The 19,122-nt window shown below is 58.3% G+C and overlaps 7 protein-coding genes across 7 annotated transcripts; 5 read left to right on the plus strand and 2 right to left on the minus strand.

Annotated features, from left to right (window-relative positions):
- Nucleotides 1-600: 600 nt before the first annotated feature.
- Nucleotides 601-1,580, plus strand: PHYSODRAFT_535380 (hypothetical protein; the record flags this gene model as incomplete). Its single annotated transcript, XM_009541377.1, has 2 exons — nt 601-712; nt 793-1,580. 2 exons carry the CDS (start codon nt 601-603, stop codon nt 1,578-1,580), a joined length of 900 nt encoding a protein of 299 aa, XP_009539672.1.
- A 113-nt stretch (nt 1,581-1,693) lies between these two features.
- Nucleotides 1,694-3,704, minus strand: PHYSODRAFT_320252 (hypothetical protein; the record flags this gene model as incomplete). The annotated part of the gene is made up of 3 exons (XM_009541378.1): nt 1,694-3,369; nt 3,449-3,536; nt 3,609-3,704. 3 exons carry the CDS (start codon nt 3,702-3,704, stop codon nt 1,694-1,696), a joined length of 1,860 nt encoding a protein of 619 aa, XP_009539673.1.
- Nucleotides 3,705-4,952: 1,248 nt separating this feature from the next.
- On the plus strand, nt 4,953-5,171 carry PHYSODRAFT_404726 (hypothetical protein; the record flags this gene model as incomplete). Its single annotated transcript, XM_009541379.1, has 1 exon — nt 4,953-5,171. A coding segment is annotated over one exon (219 nt), but the record flags the coding sequence as incomplete, so codon positions are not given.
- A 1,372-nt stretch (nt 5,172-6,543) lies between these two features.
- On the plus strand, nt 6,544-10,726 carry PHYSODRAFT_289307 (hypothetical protein). The gene has a single exon (XM_009541380.1). It carries the CDS (start codon nt 9,306-9,308, stop codon nt 10,326-10,328), a length of 1,023 nt encoding a protein of 340 aa, XP_009539675.1. The 5' UTR covers nt 6,544-9,305; the 3' UTR covers nt 10,329-10,726.
- Nucleotides 10,727-13,612: 2,886 nt separating this feature from the next.
- Nucleotides 13,613-13,897, plus strand: PHYSODRAFT_535470 (hypothetical protein; the record flags this gene model as incomplete). The annotated part of the gene is made up of 1 exon (XM_009541381.1): nt 13,613-13,897. A coding segment is annotated over one exon (285 nt), but the record flags the coding sequence as incomplete, so codon positions are not given.
- A 2,047-nt stretch (nt 13,898-15,944) lies between these two features.
- PHYSODRAFT_410691 (hypothetical protein) lies at nt 15,945-16,247 on the plus strand (the record flags this gene model as incomplete). Its single annotated transcript, XM_009541382.1, has 1 exon — nt 15,945-16,247. A coding segment is annotated over one exon (303 nt), but the record flags the coding sequence as incomplete, so codon positions are not given.
- Nucleotides 16,248-17,462: 1,215 nt separating this feature from the next.
- On the minus strand, nt 17,463-18,827 carry PHYSODRAFT_535510 (hypothetical protein; the record flags this gene model as incomplete). The annotated part of the gene is made up of 2 exons (XM_009541383.1): nt 17,463-18,647; nt 18,738-18,827. The coding sequence occupies 2 exons, from the start codon at nt 18,825-18,827 to the stop codon at nt 17,463-17,465; spliced, it is 1,275 nt and encodes a 424-aa protein (XP_009539678.1).
- Nucleotides 18,828-19,122: the final 295 nt, after the last annotated feature.

Raw genomic sequence — 19,122 nt, forward strand, 5'->3', positions numbered from 1 at the left:
GGGGGTTACGGTGGTGACTGGTGCGAGCTCCGGCCGGGTCGTTGGCGCTGTACTTGGCGTGAGTATCGGTGCTTCAACACAAAGATTTTGCCAAATTCCAGTCCCACTCTGGAAGTGGTTCGGGTGGCCGAAAATGGCCGTCCCAGACTTAAAGTCAGCGGCGGCAGCCAGCGTGGATGCTGTTGCAGCGCTGCGCTGTTCGTGGGCCTGGCTGGCTGGCTGGCTGCAGCGATTCAGCAATGCAACTCGATCGATGCAGTTGCTGGCCTTCAGTCAGGTGGCTGCATGTCTGTTGCTGCACTGCACATCCGTTTCAACTCGCACCAGCGTCACCATGATGGCCATTGACGTCCATGCCGGTGCTGCTGCCACCGCCGGAAGACGGTGGAAGGCATTGACGCCGCTGAGAGCAATTCGCCGCCGTGAAGGGCGGGCGGTGACAACACGGCATAGAGGGCCCCGGCTCGCGCGGTGCCAGCTGGCCGTGTTTGATTGCATGTACCGGAGGCGCGGTACACGTACGCGGCGCTCGTTGCCACGCACGTCACACCGCATTTCGCCCGAGCGTCAACCAGCCTCCCAAGCCCGACACTTCCGACCATGGCCGAGTCCAACTTCGCACACCTGCTGCCGCCGTCCTGGACCAAGCACGTGCAGCTCTGGCTGGAGGACGACATCCCGAGCTTCGACGTCGGTGGCTTCGTGGTCGGCGGTGCGTGTTGCCGGCCGCTTTTTTCCTCCGTTCCAAGGAAACTGTGACTGACTGTTGTGTGTGTGTTGACCGACCGACAGAGGCCGAGGAGACGGCGCTGCTGCTGGGCAAGTCCGAGGGCGTGCTGGCCGGCGTGCCGTTCTTCACCGAGGTCTTCCGCGCGCTCGACTGCAAGGTCGAGTGGCTGCTGCAGGAGGGCGACGAGGTGAAGCCCAGCAGCGTGCCCGGCGGCAAGGTGCCGGTGGCCAGGGTCACGGGCAAGTGCCGCCAGCTGCTGCTGGGCGAGCGCACGGCGCTCAACATCCTCACGCGCGCCAGCGGCGTGGCCACGCAGGCCAAGCGCTCGGTGGAGCAGGCGCGCGCGCTGGGCTGGAACGGTCACGTGGCCGGCACGCGCAAGACCACGCCCGGCTTCCGCCTCGTGGAGAAGTACGCGCTGCTCGTGGCCGGCGCCGCCACGCACCGTCACGACCTGTCGCAGATGGTCATGCTCAAGGACAACCACGTGTGGGCCGCCGGCAGCATCACCAAGGCCGTGCACAAGGCCAAGCAAGCCGCCGGCTTCTCCATGAAGATCGAGGTCGAGTGCCGCCGCATCGAGGAGGCGCAGGAGGCTGCCACGGCCGGCGCCGACATCGTCATGCTCGACAACTTCGAGCCCGAGCAGCTCAAGGCCACGGCCGCCGAGCTCAAGAAGCAGTTCCCGCACCTGCTCATCGAGGCCAGCGGCGGCATCACGCCCGCGACGCTCGGCCAGTACGTGTCGCCGCATGTGGACATCGTGAGCCAGGGCAAGCTGACGCAGGGCTACCCGTGCCTCGACTTCTCGCTCAAGATCCAGAAGGCCGACGGCGTGCTGGAGCAGTAAGACGGACGTCAGTTGCCGCGTTAAAGGAGACGGAGGCACTGCGAGTCTTCAATGTTAGCGTTACAATACATCATCAATTGAGGAGAAATCAACAATCAACAAGAGCATTCATTTCACACAGAAAACTGTTCGAGGCGATCGATCAAGTGCTCGACGTCATGAGCCGAACTCCTGCGAGTGCCGAAGCGACTGCGGCCGTCTTTTTGCTGAGCTGTTTGCTCCTCGAGCTGCATCAGCTGCACGATCTTCGTCAGCCAGGCACGGAGCGGTTCAATTCGATCCAAAAACGCAAGCTTGGTCTCCGCGTTGGCATTCCGTGCGCGCCACTCGAGTTCGACAAGTAACTGCGTCACAAGCTCCACTTGAAAGGGTCTCTTGGCTCTGGGCGGTGTGAAGCGACGGAAAATGTACTCGACCGACTCCAGTACATCGGTCGTCGCTGCTGCGATGGTGGTGTCGCATGCTGTTCCAGAAGTCTGCAGCGAGATGTCGATGCTCTTCAGAAGCCAAAACCAAACGAGACGAAGCCGCACAATCGGGAGTACGCCGAAGGCAGGACGACTCCGTCTCAGCCACTGCGCACCACTCTGAACGTCTGACACCTTCAACTCGGACGACATTTGCGAGACCAGCGCCGCGATCTCACTTGCGGACTCAGCGCTTGAGTAGGAATAAAACCAGCCAAAGAACTGCGCGGCGCTGCGACAGACAGCTAGAGCCTCATCGTTCATGTGGCCATTGGAGTCGATGGGAAACGAGATTTCCAGTGCTTCGTGAAGAAGTTGAGGACGCTCTACCACACCGATCCACTCGTACTGCCACACACTGTCTGAAGCGGGGCACGCAGTTTGGAGTTGCTCCAGATTGCTGCCTATCACCAAGAACGCTCGGTTTCGCTGGTTGGAGGACCACCCTCGTCCATTTGGTGAGTGATCCAACAGCGGGACCTGGCTCAACATCTTGCGGTTAAATAAGCGAGCAACGTGTTGGGGCCGTGTGCTTTCGGACAACACACTAGCGAGCTCCGAGGCTCGGCACGATGAGAGCAAGTCCACGTGACTCCGACACCACTCGATAAAAGTCACGTATAAGTGAGAATGGCGCTGGCACGCTGTGGTAAGAGCAACGCAACCCGGGGCATCAGCATCCGATTCACATTCAAGCCACCAACCGTCGGGCAGCACAGCGGTGATCGGCTTGAACGGTGCACGATGAACCTCCAGCATCCACGTCTGGAGCTGCGACCGCCAGCTCGGCAAGTGGTTGGCCCACACACGGACTTTGCTCCCCAACGTGAGCGCATCAAATAGTCGTTGCCCTCGCAGAGTCTTCCCTTCGTTCAACTGCTCGTCAGGTGGCAAGTGCATAGATCGTCGATCAAGCAGGCGTTGGAGGAAGGCGGCGCCAAGTGCCAGCGACTCGGCCTTGCCCGACAATGCGGTTTCGGCGAACTGCAGGAACTGGGCGTCGTCCTCTAGACTGTTAGCACACAGCTCCAGCATGTCGGACACTGTGTCCGTCTCCTCTTCGGCCTTTAGTGCCGCCAGCAGCGACTGGTGCAGCTCCATCTGCACGTCCGCTTGTCTGCATGGCGCCGACACGAACAGTTTTGTCTGCATCTGCTGCAGCGACACCGACATGATCGGGGCCTGAAGAATGTCCTCATTGCACTGTCGCGCAGTATGGACGTCCAGCAGCGTCTGAATGGCCCAGTCCCTGGCCGAATGCAGTGTCGCCACGGTCTCCTGAGGAAGCTCCAGGTCAATGGGGAACTCGATCATCTGCAGCACTGCAGCCACATCGCTCACAGTCAGCGCCAGGCTCCAATGATCCACAGACGCAACACGATCGATGTCAACCTCACGCACAGACGTCGGTCAGCTCTTGGAGCGGAAGTGCATTGGCTTCCGGTGCTTGAAGCAGCTCGTCCAGCGCCGCCAGCAGCAAACTCGGGAACTGAAGTGCCCGCAGACCAGTAGCAGTTAATAGACGCCGACAGCGCTACGCGGTGCTAGATGGAGCACGCACCTCGGACGTCTCCAGGGCGGCCTCGTACGTCTCTAGGCTATGGGTGGCCGCGGCCATCCAGCTGAAGTCCCAAGTCTCTGGGCGCTCGCGCATCATCGTCTGCCTGCAGCTACAGAATCGCACTTAGTGATGCTCACTTGAGCTTCGACGGCTATCGGTACAGAGGGCCCTGAATTCCTGGCGCGGCTGGACGGATCGACCTGCGTGACAGCAGCACTGGGTGAGCGCTCAATGGACAGAGCGGCCCCGATGCGCGCAGTAACCCGGCCAAGGCCCCTGCAGAGCCCGTGAGCCAAGTTCTCTAGTTGGAGCGCATGATATGCGTCGAAACCTCGACACCGTCACGTGGTCTCCGCCGACCAAGATATGTCAGTGCCGCCGTCGGGCATGGATTCGGTTGACCAGGTGGCCGGCACCAAGTGGGATTCGCTCTCATCGCGTGGCGGCGCTAGCGCTCTCGAAATGCAGATGCAGCTCACCCGACCGACCGACTGGAGCTCGCTCTCAAATGAGCGGGGTCACACACACACACACACACAGTGCACACCAGACCTCAACCGCAACGATACCATCGGACTGAAACCCAGCGAGCCAATAGAGCCAACACGCTTCTACCGTTTGTGCAGGCGTGCGTGCATCCAGGTGGCGGACGTTGGTGCTGGCAGCAAATTTTTCACATTGGGGTGCCGCGTGAAGCGCCGACATGCAGACATCGACACTCCAACAGCCGCAGCGGGATTCCCAACTGTTGGCGCCGCCGACGAACATGAACACATGAGCTCTGAGACTCAACGCTGAGTGCGTTGAAGGCGGAGAAATCAACGGACAGCGAGCTGTTTGGGGGTACGGGCTGTTGTGCTGGATACAGCTGACACATTCGCGCTACCATTTCCTAACGCCGGTCCGCTCGAACAAGCCCTCGCTGCTCCGCTCTCACTTCTCAAATTGCCTCGCCAGTGGCAGCCCACCCACACGAAAGCAGCAACACTTTCGTATCCAACCACTTGGCCAAGCATGAAGATCAGCGCCATCCTCTTCCCTGCCGCGCTACTGGCCGTCGCAGCCGCCGGAAACCCCAAGGATGTAGTGCAGCAGTACGCGCCGGTCGCAACCACGCCAACGCAGCCGCAGCCTACACCAGCGCCCACCGTTTCATCGACTTCGACTCCAGCTCCGACGAAGATCGCAGCCACTCCGACTCCAGCTCCGACTAAGCCCGCTGCTAATCCGACACCAGCTCCGACGAATCTATCACCGAATGCCCCCACTCCGTACCCAACGGAGAGCATTCAGCAGCCGGCGGAAAGCCCGACTCCGGCGCCCTCGACCTCGAAATCCTGCACGAACGTCTCGGTCGAAGGCGACGCGACGTACTGCATCAAGGGCCCCGTTTGCAGCGGATCTGGGGGCGCGCCTGCTGGAGCCTCGTGCCCTCTGAAGGGTGACGTCGCGGTACAGGACTGCATCGAAACACTTCCGAGCTGGACGGGTGCAAGCTCCACTTGTGTTGCCCCAGTGGACGCCACTTGTGCGCGTATCAAGGCTGGCGCGTGGGGCTGCGTCTTCGGCCAGCCAAAGGTGGTTTCTACGCCCGCTCCAACAACACCGGAGACGCACGAACTTCCGACTCCGGCGCCCACAACCAGCTCGACGCCCTGTCCTCCGATTCCTGGATGGGAGAAGACTCCAGCGCCGACGCCAACATGGGTGGATATTACTCCGGCACCGACGACGCCGAGTCCTTCGAAGGTTCCTACTCCGACCGACACGGTGGTCACACCTGCGCCGTCAACTCCAAGCCCGCCGAAGGCTACAATGCCCCCTTCAAGCGTGCCGGCACCCGCTCCGACTGTCCCTAAGACGGAAGCTCCTCCGACGCCTGCGCCCACGACGTCGAGTCCGCCGAAGGCCTCGCTCCCACCTTCAAGCGTGCCGACACCTGCCCCAACGGTCCCTGAGACGTATGTCATCACTCCAGCGCCTACAACTCCTAGTCCGCCAAGCACTGAAGCGCCACCAAAGCCCACGAGCCCGCCTTCAAGCGTCCCGACACCAGCTCCGACCGTTCCTGAGACTGAAGCTCCTCCGACCTATGTGGTGATCACTCCAGCGCCTACAACGCCGAGCCCGCCGAAGGCCACGAGTCCCCCTTCAACCACACCGGCGCCGACTGTTCCAAAGACTGCAGTGCCTCCGACGCCTTTGCCATCAACGCCGGTGCCGACTGTCACTCCTAGCAGCACTACGCCGTCGCCCTCTGTCCCGACCAAGTCATCGAAGCCCACTGAGACGCCGGAAACGCCTTATCAGCAGCAGCAGCAACAGCAGGGACAGGGGTCGTCTTCGGCTACGAAGCAGCAGCAACAGCAAGATGGCTCCTCCTCGACTACGCAGCAGATCAGCACTTTGAACGCTGCCACTGCCACTGGAACCGCCACCTCTTCCACCTCGGGCATTGGAATCGCCGCCATCCTTGCGGGTGTCGGTGCGGTCCTCGCCGCCGCTGGCTTCGGGCTCTACAAGTACCGCCAGCACGTGGAGACGAGGTCTCTGCACGTGTACGACGGCCAGGTCATGACGCCCGTCGTCTAAGCCTCCAGCGCAACGCTCGCTTCTCTGTTTCTGTCCGCTCCTGCACGTCCTCGAGTAGTCTAGCGCTGCTCCTGCAGTTTAACCAAATGCATGGCCTTTCCAAGAGTGATGATCATTGTTGAAGCTGACTTCAACGTGCACATTTTCGTAATACCCATAAACCTTCCCGACCCAAACTTTGCATGTGCATACAAATATCAAGCTAATTGATTTCTCAAAGTAGCCATGGATATTTGATTCGGCTCACTTGGCACTATTGGCACTATGCTCGCCCTCGCCCGCCGCTCGTCCCCGCTGCTCTCGACCATGAGCGGCTCCCCCCGCGCCTCCTCCTCCCGCCTGGCCAGCTCCCTGTCGCCGCTGCTGTCCACGGAGCAGGCGCAGACGCTGGCGCAGGGCGGAGAGCGCCGCGTGCGCTTCCTGGACGCGTCCTGGTACCTGGACAAGAGCCGCGACGCCAAGAAGGAGTTCGCGGCCGAGCGCCTGCCGGGCGCGCAGTTCTTCGACATCGAGCAGATCTCGGACGGGACGTCCACGCTGCCGCACATGCTGCCCACGCGTAAGAAATTGCGCCTAAAAGTTAGCCCTAAAACGTAGAGGGAAGTAGGATTAGCCACACTCTTAACAGTTGCTTGTTCCTCTTGCCTGCTAGCGGAGACCTACGAGCACGCCATGAGGTACCTCGGCGTGGAGAACGACGACACAGTGATCGTCTACGGCGGCAAGCACTGCTTCAGGTGCGCCGGCAGGGCAGCGTAGGGTATTAGAGTGTTGGTAGGGGTGGTAGGGGTCCACTAGTTGACTTGTTTTACGTGATGATGCAGCCCCGCGCGCTGCTGGTGGACGTTCAAGTACTTTGGCCACGACAGCGTCCACATTCTGAATGGTGAGTTGGCCACTACCCTTCTACTACTACGGCTGGCGGTGCAAAGGACTATGAACTCACACACACGCGTCGTCTATTGTTGCAGGAGGCATCACCAAGTGGAAGAGCGAGAAGCGCGAGATCGAAACCGGAGAGCCGCAGACGGTGGTGGCGGGCGCCGCGTACAAGGCCAAGCCCAACGAGGACCTTGCCGTGTCGTGGGAGGACGTGCTGGCCAAGATCGGCTCGGACACCCAAATCGTGGACGCTCGTGGCGCCGCGCGCTTCTACGCCAAGGAACCCGTACGTTGGCATGGTGCCACAGTATACAAGGACGTCAGGTTTAACTTTTTTTCTTGCTTCGTATTTTACAGGAGCCGCGTCCAGGCATGCGTGGTGGTCACATCCCTGGATCCCTCAATGTGCCGTTTGGAAAGCTTGTGAGCCCGGACGACTACTCGGTGAGTTGATATTACCCCGAGTCAGTGAGTCGAGTGGAGAGCGTCTAACCACAACTATACCTGCGTGCAGCTTTTCCGCGATCTGGCTGACATTAAGGCTGCCTTTGCTGAAGCAAGTAAGTGCAGTCACCACTCATAGTCCGAGGAATGAGCTGCTCCTCACGTTTTGTCTGATTGATGACACCTATATAGACGTGAAGACAGATGAAACGAGCCCGATTATTACGAGGTGCGTCGCTCGCTTTGCTTGCTCAAGCACGCGTTGTCTGATATTGATGCAACCTGTTGTGTACAGCTGCGGTTCTGGTGTGACTGCGAGTGTGCTGACGTTTGGCTTGCATTTGGCGGGAAAGCCGTTGGACAAGTAAGTCCGAGCGAAACCCATGTCCTGCATGCCAATTCTGACTATGTTTTGTTTCCCTTGCAGAGCCCCTGTGTACGACGGGTCGTGGTCGGAGTGGGGCCTGCGCAGCGACCTTCCTTTGGAAAAGGAGTCGAAGTGAGTGCACCGCTAGACAGGCGCGAACCTGGATACGCAGCGAGAATGTGTCAACCCTTGAAAAGTTTGCCGCGTGAAATGGGCAAGTAAAAGTCTACCAATAATGCAACGAAATGTTGCTACAGGATCGTGAGTATTCCCGTTCCTGTCGATGTTAACGTTGTTGTAATAGCCGTTTACTACACTTTGCCAATCCAAGTTTGTAAAGCAAAACGCTGTGAAGTAACTTAAGTAACATCCAAAAATCGGAAAATAATTTCTGAAATTAGTATTTAGAGCAATGTGGATTTAGTGCAGAGCAAACTCAAATCACTGGTCAGTAACAGACTGTCTCCGCCGGCAACATGCTTATGCACACCGAGAAGGGCGTGACTGGGTGCTGGTTGCCGACTGCAACGGCATCCCTCCCACTACTGCCCGCAACATCGTCCAGCGCCAAGCCGCTGATGTCAAGAAGAGAGGCGACGCGCGGGCGGCGTGCACGAAGTGTACTCCAGAAATGGAGGAAGCTCTCGTGGGCTACCTGGAAGACAACTGCCAGTACACACTCGTGCAGATGCAGGAAATGCTTGCGTTCGACTTCAGGGTGCACATCAGCACTTCGTTGATCAGTAAGAAGCTTTGCGATAAGCTTTACACTGTTAAGCAGGTACGCCTTCAAGTTATTATGCTATCACTTTTACCATCTACTGTACTGTACTAAATATGTTCCCTGTGATAGGTTCGCGTAGAGCCCGAGACCTGCAATAATGCTGTAAATATCGAGAAGAGGAGGGTGTTTGGTGAAGCGTTGCTGAAGCATGAGCGGAACGGTGCTTTTATCGTGTATTATGACGAGACCAACTACTACTGTACAACCTGTACTGTAAGCGGACGGAAGGTCTGTCGCCGCTGCTATTCGTAGCGAGCCCATGAAGTATGGAACTTAGATGTTTGCTGTGGACTAAATCCACATTGGTCAGTACTAATCCTCGAAAATAAGTTTTTGAAAAAAATATTTTTCGTATTTACGGGACTCTCGGCTTTGCCTTGCGCTACTGCCAACTTGGATTGGCAAAGGTCGATAGCCTGTAAACGGCGTTTACAGGCTATCGACAAATCGATCATGATGGTGGGTGCAATCACGGAGGATATCTCACACGATTGCGCTCGTCTTCGGATTACAATGCAGACCCTAGCTGTATGTAGCGCTTACATCTTCTCTCACTTTGCAATCTTCCTCCTACCCAGCACTGCACAGCTCGACCTCTCTCATTCACCCGCAGATTCCAACCGACAATATGCCTCCGTACCGTGCAGTTCAAGTGCACAAGTTGACCAAAAACTTCCGAGCTGCTACCAAGATCGTTGACGTGCCTGAACTACCCACCGCTAAGCCGGGCAGCATCATCGTGAAGAATCGCTATCTGGGCATCAACTCCACTGACGTCAATCTCACCAATGGAATGTACAACGACAAGTTGCCGTTCTTTGCGGGCGTCGAAGGAGCAGGACTCGTGACCGAGGTCGGCAATGGCGTCACCTCAGTGGGAGTTGGAGATGCTGTCATGTACCAGACACTCGGGGCCTACGCTGAATACGTCGAAGTGCCAGTATCTGCTGCCATCAAGATCCCGAAGCTCTCGCGGAACGCACTACCCGTAGCGGTGGGCGGCGTCTCCGCTTCCATGTGCCTCGAAGACCTTGGCGAGATGAAGTCGAACGAGACCGTTCTCGTGACTGCAGCCGCTGGTGGCACAGGGCAGTTCGTGGTTCAGCTGGCCAAACTTGCAGGTAACCACGTCATTGGAACCACGAGCTCCGACGAGAAGGCGGAAGCTCTCAAGCAACTCGGCTGCGAACGTGTGATAAACTACAACAAAGAAAACGTGAGCGAGGTGCTCAAGAAGGAGTACCCGAGCGGCGTGGACATTGTGTTCGAGTCCATCGGTGGCGAAATGTTCCGTGCCGCTGTCGACAACATCGCAGTGCGTGGGCGCATCATCAAGATCGGCTTCATCTCGAGGGTGTTGGAGACCGAGACCAAGGACGGCGACGACTCTCTCAAGCCCAAGCCGCTGCTGTCGTGGGAAGCGAACGAGAAGATTCTCATGAAGTCGGCCTCGATCCGCGGGTTCTTCATGTATCACTTCGAGGAGCACATTCGCGAACACACAGAGCGGCTACTGAAGCTCATCGACGAGGGAAAACTGAAGCCGGGCGTGGACCCCACGACGTACAAGGGGTTCGAGTCCATCCCCGACGCCATCGATCGGATGTTTGCGCGCGAAAATGTTGGCAAGCTCATCGTTACGCTGGAGTAGGAAGGATCGGACAGGTCGGTGAACAAGCGATCATCACATCTGTCTATTAGTTCGGTCCGGAGCTATGAACAGCTAGTGAACACTTTGAAGCGTGAAGACTTCTTCCGTTTGCATCAATGTGTAGGTAGTTAGTGTTTCTTCTTCAAAGCCTTCACCTTCTTAGCATGCTTGGCCGAGTTCATGTGTCCATTGTATTTCTTCACGTCGCGGAACGTGAGACCGCAGGGCTGGCAAGCCGTCTTGGTTGGAGGTGCAGGTGCTTTCTTCTTCGCAGCTCCCTGCATAACAAAAATAATAAGTAGTAGGTCAGCATGGTGTTCAACGTGGTAGCAGACGATGACCTAATTGTCACGCACCTTCTTGGCAGCGGCAATGTCGCGCTTGGGCTCTCCACTACTCGCCACCTGATGAGCTTTCAAGCGCGGATCAGTCACTTCAATGCTCTTTTCAAGCGAGAAGGTGAAGTAGTAGGCCCCAGAAGTGGACGGCGGCTCGCCTCGGAATGACGCCGGGTGCGTTCTCTGAGGCTCGTAGCCAGAGTAAAGGCTGGCATCAAACGGCTCCGTCCTGTTAACATCAGACACCGCCGTGTAAGTGGCCAAAGTCTCTGAACAAAACGATCTCTCCACCTACCGCTTCATCTTGAAGCCGCTTGCCGCAGCCTGCTCCTGGATCTTCCAGCGGTTGTAGAACAGCGTGTTGCGCAGTGACACGAGCACTTGGCCCCGCACCGGGTGCAGGAACTGCCGAGTCGAGTAGAAGAAGTCCCTCAGCAGCTTCTGGTTGTTGGCCACGTCCTCCTCCGTCGCGCCGCCGAGATGCGGGAAGTTGAAGACGATCGACTGGAACGGCTGCGCGTCGCTGAGCCAGCTCTCCCTCTCCAGGTGTGTCGCGTCCACATCAAAGTGCACTTCCGCCTGTCACCAATTCCAAGTTAGCATACTAAATAATAAACAGTAGTAATTTCCCAGTTGGTCGCGCCTACCCCCGCCGTCTCCAGCGCGTCGCAGTTGAGCAATGCGTTCGAGTATTTATCCTTCAGGTCCGCCTTGGAGTCGTAGCACGTGGCCACCAGGTTCTTGCCTCCCTACGCACAGGTTAAGTAAGCCCCAAGCCATTAGATGCTGTCGACCAATTGACGACAATTGACGGGTCTCACCAGGAACACGGCGAGCGCGAGCGAAAAGGAAAAATCGCCGTCGCCGACCACCAAAATGCGCTGGCGGTCGCTGAACGGGCCCAATTTCTTGGGGTTCGGGTTGGAGGACGCCGTCAGCGAGAAGAGGGCGTTGGTCTGCGACTTGGCGGCGCGAATCTGCTGCGCGGCGGCGTTGGAGCTGCTGCCGTTGGCCGCGTGTTTCTATCGGGGCGCCATATTGCACCATTGAGCAGATCGGTGAGAGGCTGCCATAATTCATGGTCATATATACACTAGCGAGTGGGGACACGCACTTTGTCATTGCGGCGGCGCTTCTTCTTGTCCCCGTGGGCTCCGTGCGACTTGGCCATCGTTGCCGCGCTGCGCTGCTCGAAGGCGGTGATAGTGATGTGAACCAGCCGACCGAAATTCGTACTTTATGTATGATTTAGGTGGCGTACTTAAGCGAGGGCAACATCATGTCGAAGTGGACGAGCCCCCCCCAGTGTCGTTGACGTATTGTTGCATCTCCTTAGATTCAAAGGGTTCTCACTCAGTTGTCTGCGCCACGTCTGGCCCCAAGCTTTTCTAGCGAAGTAATAAGGTCGAACTTCGACCTTCCAGCGTCCACATCTACTCGAAGGGGTCTCGACGCCTCGTCCCCTCTGCACAAATGCTGTCTGTCTTCTCCCCATGTTGACTCCTCCACTGGACGCTTCGCCGATGAATTAGTAGTTGCAGTACACATGCCCCTGCACCGAGATGCCGTTTTCGCCTGTAGACGAGCAGCACCTCGAGCACGCGGCCGATGCGCGCCAGCCTCGAGCTCTTCGTCTATTCATTGGCATCTGCCGATCCAATCGAGTCTGCCCAAAGATTCTTGTCAAGCTCCGACACTGTGCAGTCATGCCCTTGGTGAGCTGAGTCGCCGGTCGGCGCACAGTTAAATGAGCCAGAGTCCAGCACCGAGTCAGTTTACAGCGCAACTAACTCGGTATCACGAGTGAGTCGGGCGAACAACGATGGTCTCAATATCTCAATATCGACCCGCCATTTACCGCGCTAAGGCCGTTCACCTTTTACTGCCAAAATGAACTGCTGGAGGGGTCAAGGAAACTTGAAAACAACGCTTGAACATGCAAAAAAACTATCGACAGCCACTGCTTTGTAAAACAAAACAATTCTGTTGGATTTGTTTTGCTGTTTGAAAGACGCAGCTACCAAAGTCAAGTGGCTCCAACGGCGTCCGGTGTCAAGGGTTTACTCGACCTGAAAGCCGCTACTCTATGCTCGACCTCTGCTCACTGAAATCATCTCTCCTGGACAGAACTCCCAGGAGGTTAGCTTTGGCCGGAGGCACGACTACCAGCTTAGCGTCTCGATGCCAAGCCCTCGATCCAAGAGACCAAATCCATCTTCTCACTTTCCAATTCGCCTCGAGCAACGCACGAGCTCCCTCTCAACTAGTGGTTGACGTCTGCAGCAGCTACTAGTACGCCTCGCCTCAGCCATGCAGTTGAACGCCCTTTTCCACGCCATCCTGGCCGGAGTTCTTCTGTCTGCTCCCAGCATCTCCGCCGCCTGTGTCAACGTCTCGGTCGAGGCGGACGCGACCTACTGTATCAACGGACCCATTTGCAGCGGCTCAGGCAGCGCGCCTGCTGGTTCGTTGTGCCCGACCAAGGGCGCCATTGCCGTGAAGGACTGCAGCAGCAGCAAGCTGCCGAGTTGGACGAATGTCGGGGCGTGCGTGGCGCCGGCGGATGCTGTGTGCGCAAAAATCAAGACCGGCGCGTGGGGCTGCGTCTACACGAGCACGAAGGCCGGCAACAGCACCGCCAACGCAACGACAACTGCCACGGTGACTCCGACCCCCACCACGACTGTGGAGTCGAACAGTACTACCACCAATTCGACTGCCGCGGTGACTCCGGCCCCCACCACCACTGCGGCCAAGTCGAACGCAACTATCAATTCTACGGTGACGGTGACACCAGCGCCCACCACGACAGTGAAGTCGAACAATACTACCACCAACTCTACGGCAGTGGCGACTCCGGCTCCCACCACGGCGGTGAAGTCGGGTAACCTCACTACCAATTCTACGACTGCCGTGACTCCAGCCCCTACCAACAAGCCGAGTAGCATGGCCACCAACTCGACATCGACGACCTCCACCTCGACTGCCGCTTCGTCGAACAAAACCTGCATCAACGTTTCGGTCGAAGGAGACGCAACGTATTGCATCCAGGGCCCCATTTGCAGCGGCTCAGGCAGTTCTTCTGCCGGTTCCTGGTGCCCCCTGAAGGGCGCTGTTGCCGTGAAAGACTGCAACAGCAACAAACTGCCCAGCTGGACGAGCGCTGGCACGTGTGTGGCTCCGTCGGATGCGGTTTGTGCGAAGATCAAAACTGGCGCGTGGGGCTGCGTGTACGGCGCGGCCAAGTCGAGCAATGGCACCACGAACTCGACCGCGACAGTGACGTCTCCTCCGGCCACAACTACTGCGTCCTCAACGACCAAGCCGGCTGCAACACCCGCAGCTACGACCGCATCTCCCACGACCAAGCCGGCCGTGACACCAGCGACGACTACTGCTCCCCCTACGACCAAGCCAGCATCGACGCCGGCAGCGACCACAGCGGCCCCCACGACCAAGCCGGCATCCACACTGTCAGCTACGACGGCATCTCCCACGACCAAGCCGGCATCGACGCCGGCGGCAACCACGGCGGCCCCCGCTACGAAACCTCCGGCCACACCTGCCTCCACTACGGCAGTGCCGACAGTTTACCCGGCCACCAACTGGACGGCATCGAACTCGACGACGACGGTCAACAAATCAACGACCACCTCGAATTCAACGACGTCATCGAACTCGACAACGATCTCCAACTCGACCGCGACCTCAAACTCGACGCTGGCCTCGTACGCAGTCACCAAGAGCGAGGATGAGCCGGGTGCGGACGACTCGAGCTCCGGGTCGACTGGGATCTTTGTCGGCGTCGCTGCTGTTGCGGCAGTTGCCGCTATCGCTGCCTTCGTCGCCCACAAGAGACGCCAGCGTGCTGCGAAGACCGAGTTCCTGGACAACGTGTACCATGGCACCGTGCCGACTCCGTTGTAAGCAGCGGTTGATCGCATCCGCCGCGCACCGTGGCGCTTCCTTTCTCCTTCTCCTTCCCTTTCCTTTTTCTTCTTTCACGGATGCGACTTCACGTCAGGCTCATTGCTAGCGGGCGAACGAGGCGAGTGATCCCGTAGCGACCTTGAGATTAAAAACCTTGATGAATTCATTTCTGAGCCCCCCCCCCCCCCCCGATGCCCCTTGTGTTTTGGTGCGTCGAAGCAGTGAAGTCCGTACAGTCAAAATACGAATGATTTGCTTGCTCTGCTGGCTATCGCTCTGTTCTGTTGGTCTAAGCGCGAAGACTTGGTCTTCGCAACCCTGAACCAAATCACCGCGTTCCAGACAAAGTTTTCAGATAAACTACTACTCATTTGCGAGTTGACCTAGCGGGGGCGTGTGCCAACGAGTAGCACGCGTCCAATGCTAAGTCTTCGGGTGCTCGAAGGAGTTGTCATTGGCGGCCTGAAAGCGTGTACCGGTCTTAGTGGGAAGCGATGCTATAACGTATTCAGCAAATTAGGCTGTTGGCGGCGATAATGTTGCCAGATAGTCCCTGTGGCGCGTGCCTCGATAAAAGTTCGTGAGCACGGACGGTTGCCGCGGCATCGTTTTGTTTCGTGTAGTTCACGCCTTGGGTAGTGATCCGGTGGTCCGGTCAAAACCAGTCTCAGCAGCTCAGTACTAAATCTGTCCAGTGGATCGATGATTTAGTTTGCTATTCAAAGGGATAGCAGCGCAGCAAGTGCTCGTGTATCTGCGTTTGGGAAACACTTGGCTCGTGCCTGTGTGCAGAACCGAATTACTATATCAGCAGAAACTGATACCAGATACGCTGGCAACAAAGACTGTTAGTTCCTCCATGGAAATCATTTTGATTTCCTACATACCTCCCGGTGGTGCACCGTGAAGGGAACGTGAAGTAAACTCTTGTCGATCTATGAATCTCAGCTGTAGGCGCTGGGCTCTTCGACGTTTTCAGCGTTCGGAAAAGCAAGAAGGTTGAAGTGCTGCTTTCTGTAATCCGTAAACCTACTTTCCGTAATCTACACATGCAATTGTTACCTGTGAAGTCGGCCCTACACAAGAGCAGCTCACTCTCCATTGTCACTTTCCAATTCGCCTTGGACTGCGCACTCGCTTTCACGCCCACTGGTAGTCGAACTTAGGGTTCGACAGCTTACTAGTACTCTTCCCCTCAACGATGAAGATCGCCACCATCACTTTCGCCATACTGGCAGGCGTGGCCATGGCTGGGTCCAAGACCCCGTCGGTGACCCCCGCTGCGACGACGCCATCCGCCCCCACCACCACTTCGACATCGACGGCTGAGTCTTCCTCTTCCTGCATCGAAGTCTCTGTGGAGACCGACGCGACGTACTGCATCGACGGCCCCATCTGCAGCGGATCGGGTGACGCGCCTGCCGGAACGCTTTGCCCCGTGAAGGGCGCAGTGGCCGTGAAGGATTGCCACGACAACCTCCCGAGCTGGACGGGGGCTGGCACGTGCGTCGCACCGTCGGACGCGGTGTGCGCCAAGATCAAGACTGGCGCGTGGGGCTGCGTGTACGAATCCCCGACTTCGACTCCGTGCCCGACGCTCGCTCTTGCCACCGAGAGCTCGGACGCTACCCCCTGCCCGACACTTGCGCTGGCCAAGGAAGAAAGCTCGGACGCTACTACCGATGAGACTCCGTGCCCGACGCTCGCCCTGGCGAAGGAAAGCTCGGACACCACAATTCCTGCTGCTGCTGATGATGATGACAGCACTCCGTGCCCGACACTTGCGCTGGCCAAGGAAAGCTCGGACACAATTGAAGCTGCCCCGACCTCGAAGTCCGCCTCGACTGCCGCGACGTCTGCAGCTGCTACGTCCACTCCATGCCCAACGCTCGCCCTCGCTACGTCGGACTCGACTGCTGGTACCCCGAGTACTGAGCATTCCTCTACGGCTTCGTCCACCACTGAGGCGGCGTCGTCGTCCTCCTCCTCGACCCCATGCCCCACGCTTTCGCTTGCGTCGAGCAGCTCGGATGACACCACCAGTGCCTATTCCAAGGAGACAGCCGCCGTCAACTCGACTCCGTGCCCGAGTCTCCCGGTCCCTTCCGACAACGAGACTGCAGCCTCGAGTGATTCGTACTGGGAGGACATCGTGACCCAAAGCATCACGACGTCCGCTGCTGAGCAGGCGAACGACTCGGACAAATCGACCACTTTCTCCACCGAGGCGATCGTCGGTACTGCCGGAGGCGCTGCTGCAGTCGCCGTCGTCGCCGTCTTCGTCGTCTACAAGAAGCGCCAGAGTCTCGCAAGCCCGGGCCTGTACGTCGGTGCTGCGGCTACTCCGGTGCGGGGCTAACTAACTGTTAGCATTGCTCGGAAGGTGCAGCATCCATTACTTCTTCATGACAACTGCTCCTACAAGTCAGTGATCTCTTGCACCAAGTTAACACGACTTCGCAAGTTTTTTTAGTTTCTTTTGTCTTCTCGTTCGTATGCATAATTTTCACGAAAGATCCGCTTGAGTGTATAGTGCTGACTCGCTCGTCGTCTACAGCTTCAGCTCGATGTGGGCACGAGAATCCATGCATCATTGTTGACCGTGCTTTTTCATACACACACGTGTTTAAAGTTTCAAGAGTTGATGATGCCGGGTTGACACGGTAACAACGTGAGAGACTGTTAAAAAACCTCCATCAACCTCAACGTTTGTCGATACATCGGCACGAACGAGCGTGTTGAGCGCTGATCCGGCCACTTAATTTATTTACGACGTGCAAGGCGAGCTACAGTGCCGTACTCACTAGGCTGATAACGTGATTCACGCTCAAGACACTTCACGTTACGTGAAGTGTCTTGAGCTTCCTCAAAACGTGAGCCGCGCGGAGCCCACGGCGTTCTCCCAGCGGATGATGTACGTGAGCACCTCGAACATGTAAAACTGCGCGTACGACGGGTCTCGGTTGTCCACTTTGCCCGCAAACGAGACCTTCACTCCGCCGGCACGTTGTGGTTGAGGGGGGTTTGGCTGGGGCTGCGTCGGTGGTGGTGCAAGCCCCCTTCTCCCCCGCCTCAGCACCTCCTTCTTGACACTCGACGACGAGTCCTCGCTGTCGCTAGAGCCGAGCAGCTCGAGGTCCGAGCCGCCGCTGTCGATGTCGAAGTCGAGGTTGTCGTCTTCTTCGAAGAGGAACCACTGCAGCGTGTTGACGCGCGAGAACTTGGGCTGCAGGTCCTCCGCCACGATGTCTTCGTGGCCCGTGAAGTACTCGGTGTAGCCCTCGGCGTACGCTGGATGGTTGATCGTCTGGTAGGCCACGACGTAGCCGCGAGGGCTGCGCAGGCGGAACATGACCATGTTGTTCCAGTTGACCGTCTTGAGCTGCGGGTGGTGCACGCAGCGCTGGATCACGAGCGTGTCGTCGTTGATCTTGTGCAGGACCTTGATGCCGAGCGTCGAGTACTGGATCGTGCGCATGTGCTGCTCCGTGGTGACGATGTCCCACGTCTTCTGCATGAGCGTGTTGGCCGACATGCCCGTGATGCGCTTGGACATGGAGAACTGCAGCGTCGTGCCGTCCAAGAACATTTGGTCCTCCCAGCCGAGCATGTGCATGCCCGAGCTCAGGCACTTGCCGCGGAACCGCCGGTCGAAGATCTCGTAGTAGCACTGCTTGATCATCTCCTGGCACTCGCGCTCGGTCAGGCGCGGGTGCGGCTCGGCCGCGGGCGCCGGCCCGGGCAGCGACGGCGCCATGAGCAGCGAGCTCTTGGCCGCGCCCGCCGCCGCCAGCGACGCCGCCGTGATGGCGGACGGCGCGTCGAAGTCGGTGAGGTAGACCTCGAGGGACGACGCGAAGCCGTCGAACTCGGCCAGCTTCTGTTTGGTGGTCGCGATCTGGCGCCGCAGCGAGTTGAGCTCGTTGGTAGCCGCCGCGTACTGCTGCTCGAGCGGGGAGGGCGCGCGGCGCGAGGTCACGGCCGTCTGCTGCTGGGCGCTCAGCAGCGCGTCGTAGCGCGCCTCGAGCTGCGCGACCTGCTGCTGCATGGCCTGCACGTCATTCTGTCGGGCAGCAGCACAAGTGAGTCAGTCAGTCAGAACGCGAGTCGGGCCTGGAGTACATGAAGTGCCGGCACTTACTTTGCGGCGCTCGCGGTACCTGCGCTTGAGGTCGCGCTGCTTGCGTCGCCGCTCCTCGTCCCCCACGTACACGCGGGGCTTGGCGATCATGGCCGACGTGACTGAAGGGAAGAGATGGACCCGCGGGGTTCCGACGGTGTTGAAGCCAAAGGACACAGCAAGTGATTGCCCGAGTCTCGACGCTTGACGAACAGCGGTCGTTTTCAATAGTAAACGGTCGAGCGGGGCTGTTGGGGGCCAAGGAAGGAAGCAACTCAGTGAGCGCGCCTCCTCTCTGCTCGAGTGTTGAGCTGCAGGCCGCGACAGACGGGCAAGTGACGCGGAGCCTGGCGCACCCAGCGCAAACAGCAGCAGATGGAGAGCGCCGGCCGCACTAGAGACCGGG

The sequence above is a fragment of the Phytophthora sojae genome, assembly GCF_000149755.1.
Source record: "Phytophthora sojae unplaced genomic scaffold PHYSOscaffold_23, whole genome shotgun sequence".
NCBI classification, from domain to species: Eukaryota; Oomycota; class Peronosporomycetes; order Peronosporales; family Peronosporaceae; genus Phytophthora; species Phytophthora sojae.